This window comes from Myotis brandtii, unplaced genomic scaffold, assembly GCF_000412655.1.
Source record: "Myotis brandtii unplaced genomic scaffold, ASM41265v1 scaffold115, whole genome shotgun sequence".
In the NCBI taxonomy this organism is placed as follows: Eukaryota; Metazoa; Chordata; class Mammalia; order Chiroptera; family Vespertilionidae; genus Myotis; species Myotis brandtii.
In genome coordinates this window covers 1429350-1441288 of record NW_005353967.1, presented here as the reverse complement: position 1 = coordinate 1441288, position 11939 = coordinate 1429350, and the positions used below count along the sequence as shown (strand labels likewise).

The 11939-nt window shown below is 39.2% G+C and overlaps 1 protein-coding gene across 2 annotated transcripts in view; it reads left to right on the top strand.

Annotated features, from left to right (window-relative positions):
• Positions 1-11939, top strand: part of DROSHA (drosha, ribonuclease type III) — a 111488-nt gene that overhangs the window by 28150 nt on the left and 71399 nt on the right. For both annotated transcript variants that reach the window (XM_005858113.2, XM_014548481.1), the window contains exons 10-12: positions 5038-5109; positions 6920-7001; positions 8169-8243. In XM_005858113.2, coding sequence (XP_005858175.2) covers positions 5038-5109; positions 6920-7001; positions 8169-8243 — 229 coding nt within the window. The remainder of the gene's footprint in view (positions 1-5037; positions 5110-6919; positions 7002-8168; positions 8244-11939) is intronic.

Genomic DNA, 11939 nt, shown 5'->3' with positions numbered 1-11939 from the left:
CCAGTGCACAAATTTTTGTGCACCGGGCCTCTAGTTAATATATAACATTGTATTAGTTTCAGATATACAATATAATGGTTCAATATTTGTATATATTGTGAAATGATTATCACAATGAGTCTAGTTAACATTTGTCACCTTACATAGTGACATAATTTTATATTGGACTATTCTTAAACGATCTATATGAAAAGGCATTAGGAGGTTTTTGAATTTTGATGGTTTTGTTGTCTTTGTAAATATATTTTTTTAAAAATTATTTTTTTTTGAGGAGAGAGAGAGAGAGAGAGAGAGAGAGAGAGAAAGAGAGAGAAACAGTGATGTGAGAGGGAAACATTGATTGGTTGCCTCCCGTAAGTACCCCGTCCGGGGACAGAAGCACAGCCTGGGCATGAGTCCGGACCGGGAATCAAACCAGCAACCTTTCTGTGCATGGGACAATGTTCTAGCAACTGAGCCACACTGGCCAGGGCTGTTGTCTTTTTTTAAATGTCTCAGTGAGGCACTCAGACCTTTTGTGACATCAAATCTCCTAGGCTTAGAGTAGGAAAGGCTTTTAGAAGTCCTCTAGTCCAACTTCCCCTCCCTATTGCACTTCTCTCTTTTTTGCCCTTCAAAGGATTTGCAAAACAAATAATTTAGTTACCATGAAAATATTTCAAAATATCTATCTTATTTTTTAATTCCCTAGAATAGTGTAGATCTTACTTTAACTTTTAGGATCACCTTCATTAAAGAAGGAAAGCAGTTTGGCTTCAGAGAGACCAAAGTTTTAAACATTATTGAATTCCTCTTACTATCTGTATGATTTGACATTTCAGTCTTTATAAGCCTTTCTTATCTTAAGACAGAGGTATTAGTTTTAGCAACCGGCTTTTGTAAAAAAAATGAGATGAAACATGAAAAGTGTTTATCATACAGTGGTTGGCATACAACAAATATTGAACTTCTTATTTTGGAAAATATGTCAGAAAGACCTGGGTTTGCATCTTCTAATTCTTTTTTGTTTTTAAAAACTAATTCTTAATATCTGTGTGACTTTGGACAAGTGATTCTATGAGCTTTATTAAAATTCCTCAGGCACTGATAGGCTGTTAATGCTAAATTAATTGCAGTTGTTACTGTTATCATAAAATAAAATATAGGACTGAAAAATTCCTGGGCTTCTGCATATATTTTATATAAAAATATTCAAGTTCTCAAAATTTGAGAACTTAACTCTGTAATGTGAAGATAAGCCCCATCATTTATGTTAGAGATGTTGATAAAATAAATCGAGTATTAAGCTGAGTGTTGTACAGTTCATAGGAATTAGATCCATCAAAGGCCTCTTGAATTTGAAATAACCTCCCAAGAAAGGGAATTATTAAATCACTGTACTGATCTGATTCATTTTCTTGTTGGAGAGAGCACATCAGGAAGAATGGCATGCAAATGATTGTAATGTGAGAATCTCAACCAAATCTAGTTCTGACAAGTTCTCTTCAGAACTTGAATTGAAGTGGATGGAAAGCCTTGTTGGCTTAGTATAGAGCATTCCGGGAGAATTTAATTCTTTTATGTAGTACAGTTACTAGTACTTAAAATACCTGATGCTACTAAGGGCTTTGACAATATAACCAAAATTATAAAGATAAACATATTAGGTGCATAATACTTTATCCTGTCCACAAAAGCACCATGAAGCCCCATGACCGTTTCCTCCTGCCTTCATGGGCTCCCCATTTCCAGCAGCCTCACTGGGCTGGATTTGTCATTTAGTGTCTGGAAGTAGTAGAGTTGAGGAAGTTTTCTTTTTTTTTTTTTTTTAAACTTTTCTTTATTTTTGAAAGGGGTGTTTTCTTTAGGAGTGGGTTTTTTGTTTTTTGGGGGGTTTTTTTGCTCGTTTTTGGTATGGTGAGATAGGAGTTAGTGTCAGCCAGTGTCCAAAGATGTTTTAAGAAATGATGGTAGGTATTTATATTATTTGATTGGCCAGTTAAGCTTCCAATCAGTGGAGATTCCGATTATGTTGGCAAATGACCAGTTCTCTCTGTGTCTTAGAGAAGAGGAACGTTTGACTAGCAGAGGAGATCCTGCCTTCCCAATGGTGTGTCTGAGAAGGGCTCAGGCTGACACTGTGCTCTCTCTCTGCCTGGCTCCCTACTGCTCCCACGGCCTGTGGTCCTTTCTCTTTCGGATACCCTCTCCCTGAGTAAGGGAGGCTCACCCACGGTTTTTCCTCCTATGCGTATCCTGATCCCCACCAAATTGATATTTATAGCTGTGACATAGGGCTCCATGCTTCACACGGCAACTTCAGACTGCCTGTTGGGCACACCCACCTTCATGTCCCCTCAGGTACCTCATCCTCAACCTGTGTGAAACCGAACTCGTCATCTTTCCCACAGACTGAGTTTGAGTACGCGGGGAGTACCCCATGAATTTCTTTGTATTAATGCCATTGGGATGTGTCTGGTCACGTAGGCCAGAAACCCAGAAATTATTCCCTGTTCTTTCTTCTTTCTTGCCTCCACATCAGAACGGTCACTGTGTATTTCAGTAACATCTCTTATGTTTAAAAATATTCCCCTCCTTTCCAGTCTTCTCTTCATTTGGCTCCTGGACTGTTTCATTAGACTCTGGTCTTCTGATTTCCTGCCGCGCTCCGTCCCTTCCATCCCCACACCGTTTACATAGCCACTCATCCAGTGTGTGAACTGTGATGATCTCTCACTTAAACTGCTTGAATGCTCACTGATAGGATAAGCCCTGAATCCTTTACATTGTTTGTAAAATTTGCGTAATATAGTTCAATGGTCGCCAACCTTTCGGACCTCACGGACCACTGGTTGGCGACCACTGATACAGTTCATACTTTCCTGTCTAGAAATACCTTGCTTCTCTCTCTCCACCCACTTTATTCCTGAACAGCTAAATCACTTGTTATTCCCCCGGCTTCCTTCTCTCTGTCTTGCTTGAAACTAAATACCTGCTTTTCCCCAAGTTAGTTTTTCTGGATGACCTGGAAAATCCCTGCCCCTCTTTGAAGACTCAACTCAAATGTTACCTGCTTTGGTCCTTTGGAACTTTATACTCTCCGTTTGCATATTTGTTTTTAATTGTACTTACAAGTTACGTTGTACCATGTTCTTCTTTTAGATCCTTGCCTTTTATTTTTTTAAATTTTATTTATTTATTTTTTAAAATATATTTTATTGACTCTTCACAGAGAGGAAGGGAGAGAGAGATAGAGAGTCAGAAACATCAATGAGAGAGAAACATCGACCAGCTGCCTCCTGCACACCCCCCACGGGGGATGTGCCCGCAACTAGATCCTTGCCTTTTAAAATGGTAGGGGCTGTGACTTCTTTTAGGGTAACTGTGAACCTAACATCATTGTTAGCAAAGAATAGGTATTTACAAAATATGAATGATGCCCAAATTTGTAGCTCTCACATCATTTTTAAATATAGGACTAAAAAGACCTTAAAATGTTAGTGGCTTTAGCCTGCTGCTTCAGTTGTTTTAGAACTCATTTATTACCACAAGAAGGTTGCATATGGATCTCTTATTAAAATGTGAATTTTACTCAAATTAGCCGTTATCCTTTTAAAAAATGAAAAAGCACCTAAGAACTAAATTTCATTTCTGAGAAAAAGTTTCCAGTAGATGGCATTATAAGACTATTTTTGTTTTTCTTACCATTCCTTTGGTAGAATTAAAATGTGTTTCTTTCTGATTGCTATGGTTTGTAAAAACGGTTACATTTATATAAAATTGTCTTCTGGACAGACAAATTGTGTGCCTAGAAAAACCGACTTAACACATCTCTAGGGCTTCTGAGTATTATTTTCCTCAGGTAATCAGCCAGACCACTGCGGTAACTCCACACCCTCCCTTTCTCATTCCTCCCTCATTCAAAAGTATACTCAAGGAAAACCTACTATGTCTAGGCACTAGGCTAGTAGTGTCTGATGACACATTGGTAAAACAAGACAGGTGTGGGTTTATTTAACATGAGCCTTCCTTCATTTTCACATGAACCCTGAGTATTACAACAGGTGATGAGAGGTATTATACTCTAGGGGCTTAGAGCTGGCTGGAGTCTAGAGCAACATTTCTGAACTCACCAGCGACCGGTTACCTTAGGCAAGGTACCTGATGACTCTGCCTCAGTTTCCTCCACTGTACAAGGGGGATGATAAGTTATAAGTTGTGTCTATCTCATAGGGGTGGCTACATGGGTGACCATATGTGAAGTATTAGAATAGCGCCTGGCTCAGGAAATGCTATCTGTTGTTATTCATATCATGCTTTATTATGATTATTACCACGGTTGATTTTGCTCCAGAGCCAGATAGACAGCTTGACTTGTGTGCGTGTAGTGACTTAGGAATCTGTAACCGATGAGTTGACTCTGCCTCAGTTTCCTCCACTGTACAAGGGGGATGATAAGTTATAAGTTGTGTCTATCTCATAGGGGTGGCTACATGGGTGACCATATGTGAAGTATTAGAATAGCGCCTGGCTCAGGAAATGCTATCTGTTGTTATTCATATCATACTTTATTATGATTATTACCACGGTTGGTTTTGCTCCGGAGCCAGATAGACAGTTGGACTTGTGTGCGTGTTGTGACTTAGGAATCTGTAACCGATAAGCTGTCAGCCTGCTATCCCTGATCTGCCTGAAAAGCCAAAGTTCTGAAAGATTAAAAAAAAAACAACACGAGAAAAATAAGTATTTAAGTGGTTTTATTAATTCTCTAGAGGCAGTTTGGTTGGATTTAATGGGTTCTTGTCACGTTTGTGTTGTTGCTCATACAGTTAATTAAGCACCAGCATTATGCAGGTTTCCTGTAGAGGCAGGGCCAGCTGGGCGCCTGCCATGAAAACCCAGCAGTTGTGGTCAAGCTCGCCTGCAGCATTGTGAGCAGCTTAGATGAAGTGGAACTTTCTCGTTTGGGTCATGGCCTTCTGGGTCAGGTTGCCAACACATGCTCATTGTGAGCCTCCGGGATGGTGTTGCAGACTGAACCTCTTCTTATTCTTGCAGATTCCACTGTGTAAAGTGATCAGATTCAACATAGACTACACGATCCATTTCATCGAAGAGATGATGCCTGAGGTAAGGCAGAAGATGGCTTAGCAGCTTTGTCTTCTGTTTATTCCACACTTATATCTTGAAAGCATTGGACATGGCCAGCTTTGGCTTTGGCCTCAGAAATACCCCTAAAGTTTTGTGGTCACTGTTGCAAGGGTCAGTGAGATGGAGCTCTAGGAACAAGGTTAAAATTCAGGCCATTTTTCAACTTCTGAATCCATTTCTCCTTGTTTTGCATCTACTGATAGTAACTTTACATTCGTTTCTGGTTTGTTTTGGATAGGGGACAAATTTTGATTACTGGTTGTTATCAGAGGAAATTAGGGTAGTGAAACCGAATCTGATAGCTGTTGGAATAATCTTATTCATTATCTCCAATGACAAGATCGGTGCTTGGTTCATTTTTCTTCCCATATATTTACATATTTTTCCTAATTGTTTTTCATTGCGGTTGCTCAGCAGCAGATTTATCTAAATATATGCAAGAGGTTTAAAATTCCAAAGCAAGATTAATGTGAATCTCAGAATGATTCATTGCCTGATCTTGAATTTAGTGATGTCAACAAGTCACACGAAGAAATAACAACTAGACAGCAAACAAGCCTGTGCACTTAACCTTGTGCTGGAGTTGGGGTCGATTTCCTGAGCCCCCGGCTCTCCTTGCAAACCTTGTTTAACAGCGCAGCTCTGTCATGGGCAGCCGGGCACCAGCGGGAATTGATAAGCATGACATACATGCTTAGTTTGCACCTACTTCATTCAAAGCAAGTCCTGGTAATTCTACCTGTCTTTCAAAAAGAATTAAAGAGAAAGGGCCACCCCCCTCATTCTCTAGCTTAAAAGGGCTTTTTGCTTCCTTTCGATTTTTAAGGTCATAAGCCTTCATTTGCTATTGTAAAGGTTTATGCGTCTGGAGTTATCTCACGCAGGGTGATTTATGAACCCTGAGCAAAACAAATAGGAAGGAAGAATTATGAGACATGTCTTAGTTGCAAATATATCATCTGTTAAGCTTGTTTACTGGAGAAATTTTCGTCCAAAGTTTTGTAGTTTTTTGTAGCCCTTTATTTGCCTTCATTAAGAATTTTAACTTTTTGGCATGAAAGACCTCTGTTTATGGTCACTCTAACAGTGATTCTAGGTGTGTTTGGGGGATGACAGGGAACAGGGGTGGAGTGAGCGGGACAAACCTATCAGCCTGCTGGCGTATGTGTGTGTGTGTGTGTCATTTGAATTAACAAAAAGTCCCCAGGAGATCCTGATTTTATAATTGGGTTAGAAAAATATGACATAAAGACGACTTCATTTTTATTTTATTTTTTAATAATAATTCTTTATTGTTGAAAGTATTACATATGTCCCGCTTTTCCCCCCATTGGCCCTCTCCAGTCTGCCTCCCGACCCCAGGCCCTCACCACCCTGTATATGCATGGCCTCATCTGCGTCCATGGGCCATGAATATAAGGTCCTTGGTTGATTACCTCCCACCCACCGTCCCTACGAGGTTCCTCACTCAGTTCCATGCTTCCATGTCTCTGGTTCCACTCCCTTCATAAGATGACTTAGTGTTTTAATTTCACATCATTTTACTCGTACATTGGGAAGGGCTGTGCTCACATTTTCTTAGGAAACCTAAAGCCACGCTTGCTTACTTCATTTGTCTCTCAAGCAAATGAGCTGTTCTTTGTAGGATGGTGGTCAAACTTTTTAGGAAAGTACATGGTTTTAGGATAGTTTCAACAGACACTTTAAGGCACTTGACTAGAACAAGTTGACCCTTCAGTTAATATATATTTGCAGTATTATAGTAATTTGATTTTGGTTTATTTTTCAGAATTTTTGTGTGAAGGGACTTGAACTCTTTTCATTATTCCTATTCAGAGATATTTTGGAATTGTATGACTGGAATCTTAAAGGTAAATAATAGGATTTAAAGAAAAATGTAATGCTGAAAGAACATTGTGGTGTATGGTGGGGGAACATAATTGAAATTTCTCTTATTTTTTGAAATACCCAGGGAAAAGTGTGATTCATAGGAATGCTTGCTATCATCTGACACGAATAAGTTCTCATGGGTCTTATTTTAATACAATTTGACAGTGTCTATTGCCTAAGATTACCATTATCCGTTACCTAACTGATATGTAAGAAGATGGTATCAGTTATTATAAGTAATTACATTGATTTAGGTGCATTGGGGAAAGCCTCATTAGTTAATATTTTAAATCTATTGAACTTTACTGTAATATGAACTTCCAAGATAACAGTTTATCAAAACAGAACTTTGCTTTGCCTTCAAAACACAATTCAAAACCTGCGAGCTACATCAAATCAGCACCTGGTCCTTGGATCTTGGATAATAGTTACTCTTAGGAGGTGTCTGCATTCCAGCAGACAGTCACTTATTTATTTGCTAAACCGTGTATTGATGAATGGCTTTTCAAACCAAGTTTTTAGTAGTATTTCTCTCTATTTTTCTCTAGTCCTGTTGATTAAAATGGAAAGGAATTAAAACACAAGCATATTATATCATGCAGTAGTTCAGTTATAACAAAAATCTTTTTATGTTTTGACTTTCTAAAAATAGTTTTCCCTTATTCTCGTATATAATAAAAGGCTAATATGCAAATTGTCCCTCTGACCGGTAGTTCAACCGCTTGTGGCCCCTCCCCCCAGCGGCCCCACCCTCAATTGCCCCTCCTCACGCCCATCGGGAGTGGGGCTGGCCGACTAACTGCCCATGGCCCCTCCCCCTGGCTGGCCCAGCCCTGGTTGGAGTGGGCTGGCTGGACCCCACCCATGAACGAATTCGTGCACCAGGCCTCTAGTGTACCATGAAGCACATGTCCTTGGGCTTTCATTCTCCTCTTACATTGGTAGTCTCCTCACTTCAGTCTTTCTGGGATGTTTGTGGTGATTACCACAGGACTGATGCACAAGAAGAAGACCTTTTTTTATTTTTATGCCCCTACTTGTAGTGATGTTTGTCATTATAATGAATCTTAGGAATTAAGTTGCAGTATTTGTTTTCTAAGCCTGTTTTTATTAATTTTTTTTCTTGTATTTCCACTTGTTTGCTGTAGGTCCTCTGTTTGAAGACAGCCCACCCTGCTGCCCAAGATTTCATTTCATGCCACGTTTTGTAAGATTCCTTCCAGGTAAATCTTTTGGCTTGTCTGTGACCCGTGGAAATAGTGTGTCTGAAAATAAGCCTGCCATTCTCCTTCCAGTCTTTCGGACAACTTCCCCACCACAGACACTGGTAATTTTCTACTTCTAGGTCAGGCATAAAATGTAAAATTACACATGCTGCTGTGTACCCTTACGTAATGTATGGTAGCCCCAAACTAGATGAGCAGTGGGAGAATTGATTGATAAAATTTGAAATTTCACTTGATAAAATATCACGTAAGTGTTAAAATTAATATGGAAATATGCATGTGGCTTAAAAATGCAAAGAGTTAATTGGAAAACAATAATTACAACATTTTATATACAATCTGACTATATGCTAAAAAATACTGCAATAGTAGTTGTATGAAGGTAGTGGCATTACAGTTGCTTTTTTCTATTTTTTTTGACATAGACTTCTACTTATTTTACAGTGAAAAAACTATTTTCTCACTCAATTAAAATAAGTAACTATATGACATGTTTTTTAAGCAACATTTTAACTGTTTTTGAAAAATTTTTTTGAGAGTCTAGCTATGAGATATGGCATTATATTTGGTGTTTTTAAAAATGGTTGGGTTTGTAATGAAATCTTTGGGTGCCTTTTTGTTTGCAGAGTCTTCACCACCCTAAAGGAATCATCCCAGGTCTCATTCTGGTTTCTCCTTCACTGGTATTTCCAGTGATGTGCTCATACTTCCAGCCATGCATGCCCTTATTTCCTTTGCTTCCACTTGAATCTTCCTTTTGCTCTCTGCATAGTCACCTTTCTTTGCTTCCTCGATTAAGTCCTGTGCTCTGACTTCTGTCTCTCGGCTCTAGGGGCCTCGGTGCCTTATGCTAACCACCAACTTCCATGGAAATGTCAACTCCACCATTTGCCTTTTTCCCCCCTATATGTGTGCTGCTCAGTGATATTGGCGAAAAGGTTTGGCAGCTGCAATAAATCTGTGATCTACAATTTCAGCTGTTCAGCATGTAAGCTTTCAGCCCAGGCTACATATCCACAGTTTCGAAAGTTTAGCCTTAGGCTCATGCGCTTCTCCTTATGCCTGCTGTCCTTCTGGGGCAGGAAGCCTTCCTCTCCAGGCCTTGGAACTTACCCTAGAGCCTGTCAGACCCTGGTCCAGCCACACCTGCCTTTGCTATGGCACCTCGCCCCCTTAACCCCATCCACACCCTGCCACTGCTGCTGCTGTCGGAGCCAGCCTCCCAGCCCAGCCAGTGTAGTTCATTGGTTGAGCGTCAGCCCATTCACCAAGAGGTCACTGGTTCAATTCCTGGTCAGGGTACATGCCTCGGTTGTGGGCTTGATCCCCAGCAGGAGGTGTTGTTTCTATCGCTCTCTCCCTCTCACTTCCTCTCTCTAAAATCAATAAAAACATATTTAAAGAAAAAAAGCCAGCCTCCCAAAGACCAAATCCAGGGGACACGCTTTAGTCTCTTCCCGAAGTTGGTGCCTGGGCCCTCACCTTGTCTCTCTGCTGAGCTGCCCTTAACTTTCCTCTGTGCTCCGATGCGTCCCTTTGCGGCTTTTGTTTCTTGTCCATTTTTTCTAGCTTAGATTGTCCTCAGGATTTTGTCCTTTCCTCGGTCCAGACATTCAGTCACAATGACTTATTTTTATTTTAGAATAATGTTGCTCATGTTTTCAGTGTTATCATTAATTTTTTGTTTTGTTTGGAAATGTATTCAAAAGCTTTCCCCCTTTGTACATCTGGTTTTGTTTTATTGAGGAGTACTTTTTTTCTCTCTCAAGTGAGTGTATCTTTGATTTTATAATGGCACCTTAGCAGTGAACTTATTATAAAATGGTGTTGCAGTGAGTTTGTTGAAAAGCCTTTTCTTTCAGTAACTGTCTGCCTCTAGGCATTTTATGACCAAGCAAATCTCTAAGACAAAGTGGACAGTTTTAAAAGCATCTTAAAGAAAAATCTTATGTTAGATATTTACTTTGTGGGATTTTAACTCTCACAAAATGTTTTCCATAACTATTTAGGGATAAAATTTATGTTGTCACTAAAAGAGGTCTTTTGATTTATTTTTCAAACAAGATATACTTTTTCAGTAGACTTCCCTTTGAAAATATACTAGAGAAACTTGCAGATTTCAGTATGGAAATCCAATTGATACAGCATCATTTATTGAAAAAACTGTTGAAGTGAATTGAAGTGTTTTCTCTGCCCTCAATTGGGTTGACTTGGGGTGTGTGTGTGTGTGTGTGCACATGTGTGTGACAAACAGTACAAATGTGTATACTGTAAAAATGAGCACCCCTCTAGACATGTAAAAATGAGTAGGTGCTATGAGTGGTTTGATTTGTATTTGTTTTAACCTGTGTAGGGAGAATTAATGCTTTTTTGTTTCAGTGGGCTAACAACATGTTATGCAACTTGCCTTTATACTCACCTACTTCAGATATCCTCCATGTAAATACATCGCCTCATTCTGTAAAACTTACATAGAATTCCACAGTATGAACTGACATTAATTTTTTTCGACAGTTCTTCTAGTGAAGAATATTTTGGAGATGGCTATTTTCTCCCCATTGCATAAATATTTCAGGAATTGTCTTTTGCATCTAGCCTTTTGCATTTAGGTCAATGTTTCTATAAGGTAGACTCCTAGAAGTGAAATGATTTGTTACAACAATATGCACATTTTAAATTTGGAAAGATACTGGCCAAGTTCTCACTAAAAAGCACATAATTTGTAGTTGTCACCAACATTTTTAACAGTACCTATTTTCTGTACATCTGCCAACACTGAATAATACTCGTCTTCTATAGTTTGTCTAATAGGCAAAAGGTCATCTCATTGTTATCATTTGCATTTTACTTGCACTACTCTGAGAATGAGCAGCTTTCATATATTTCAGGTATTTCATGGTCCTCTCGTTCTCTTTGCTTTTCATTCATTTCAGTTTATTATCTCTAATAGAAAGTTTTTTAGGCATCATATTTTTTCTTCAGTTTTCCAGTTTACCTGTTTTAAAGACAGCTATCTCAGTCGCTTTCTACAGATTTGTTCAAAATTAAGCTTATAGTTTAAATCAAGGATTATTCAATGAAGGTCAGTTTTCCAGAGGTTAAACCATAGAACAACCAGTTGCTTGAAATTAAATTTTTTTTTTCAAATTTTTGTGTTGTTGTTTTTTTTTTCTATTTCTACCTCTACCTGTAGCAGTCAGACAGTTAAAATGAACTCTCCTAGAGCCTGTTTAAGGTTTTATTTGACTAGAGCTGGGGCTGGGGCTTGGTGTAATTCAAGATAGGAAGGCTGCATGTACAGGAAAGCCTGTTCATTGCTTGTATCATTGCTGTAGTAAAGCTTTGGAAATCCTGAATCAGTTTTGCAAATTGATTATCTAGCAGATTGATTGTTGGAAATTGCCCCACCCTGGAGAAGTAGTTCTCAGTTGTGGCTGACAGAGGCCAGCAGGTGGGAGTGTACCTCAATATTCCCAGGGAGACGAGCGTGGTTTGAAAAAAAACATCAAGAGAGAAACCAAGATGGCGGCATAGGTAAACACCGGAAATTGCTGCCTCGCACAACCACTTCAAAAATACGGCTAAAAGACAAAATGGACACCATCCAGAACCACAGGAAGGCTGGCTGAGTGGAAATTCTACAACTAGAAGGAAAGAGAAAAGCACACTGAGACTCAGAGGAGGTGTGGAAGT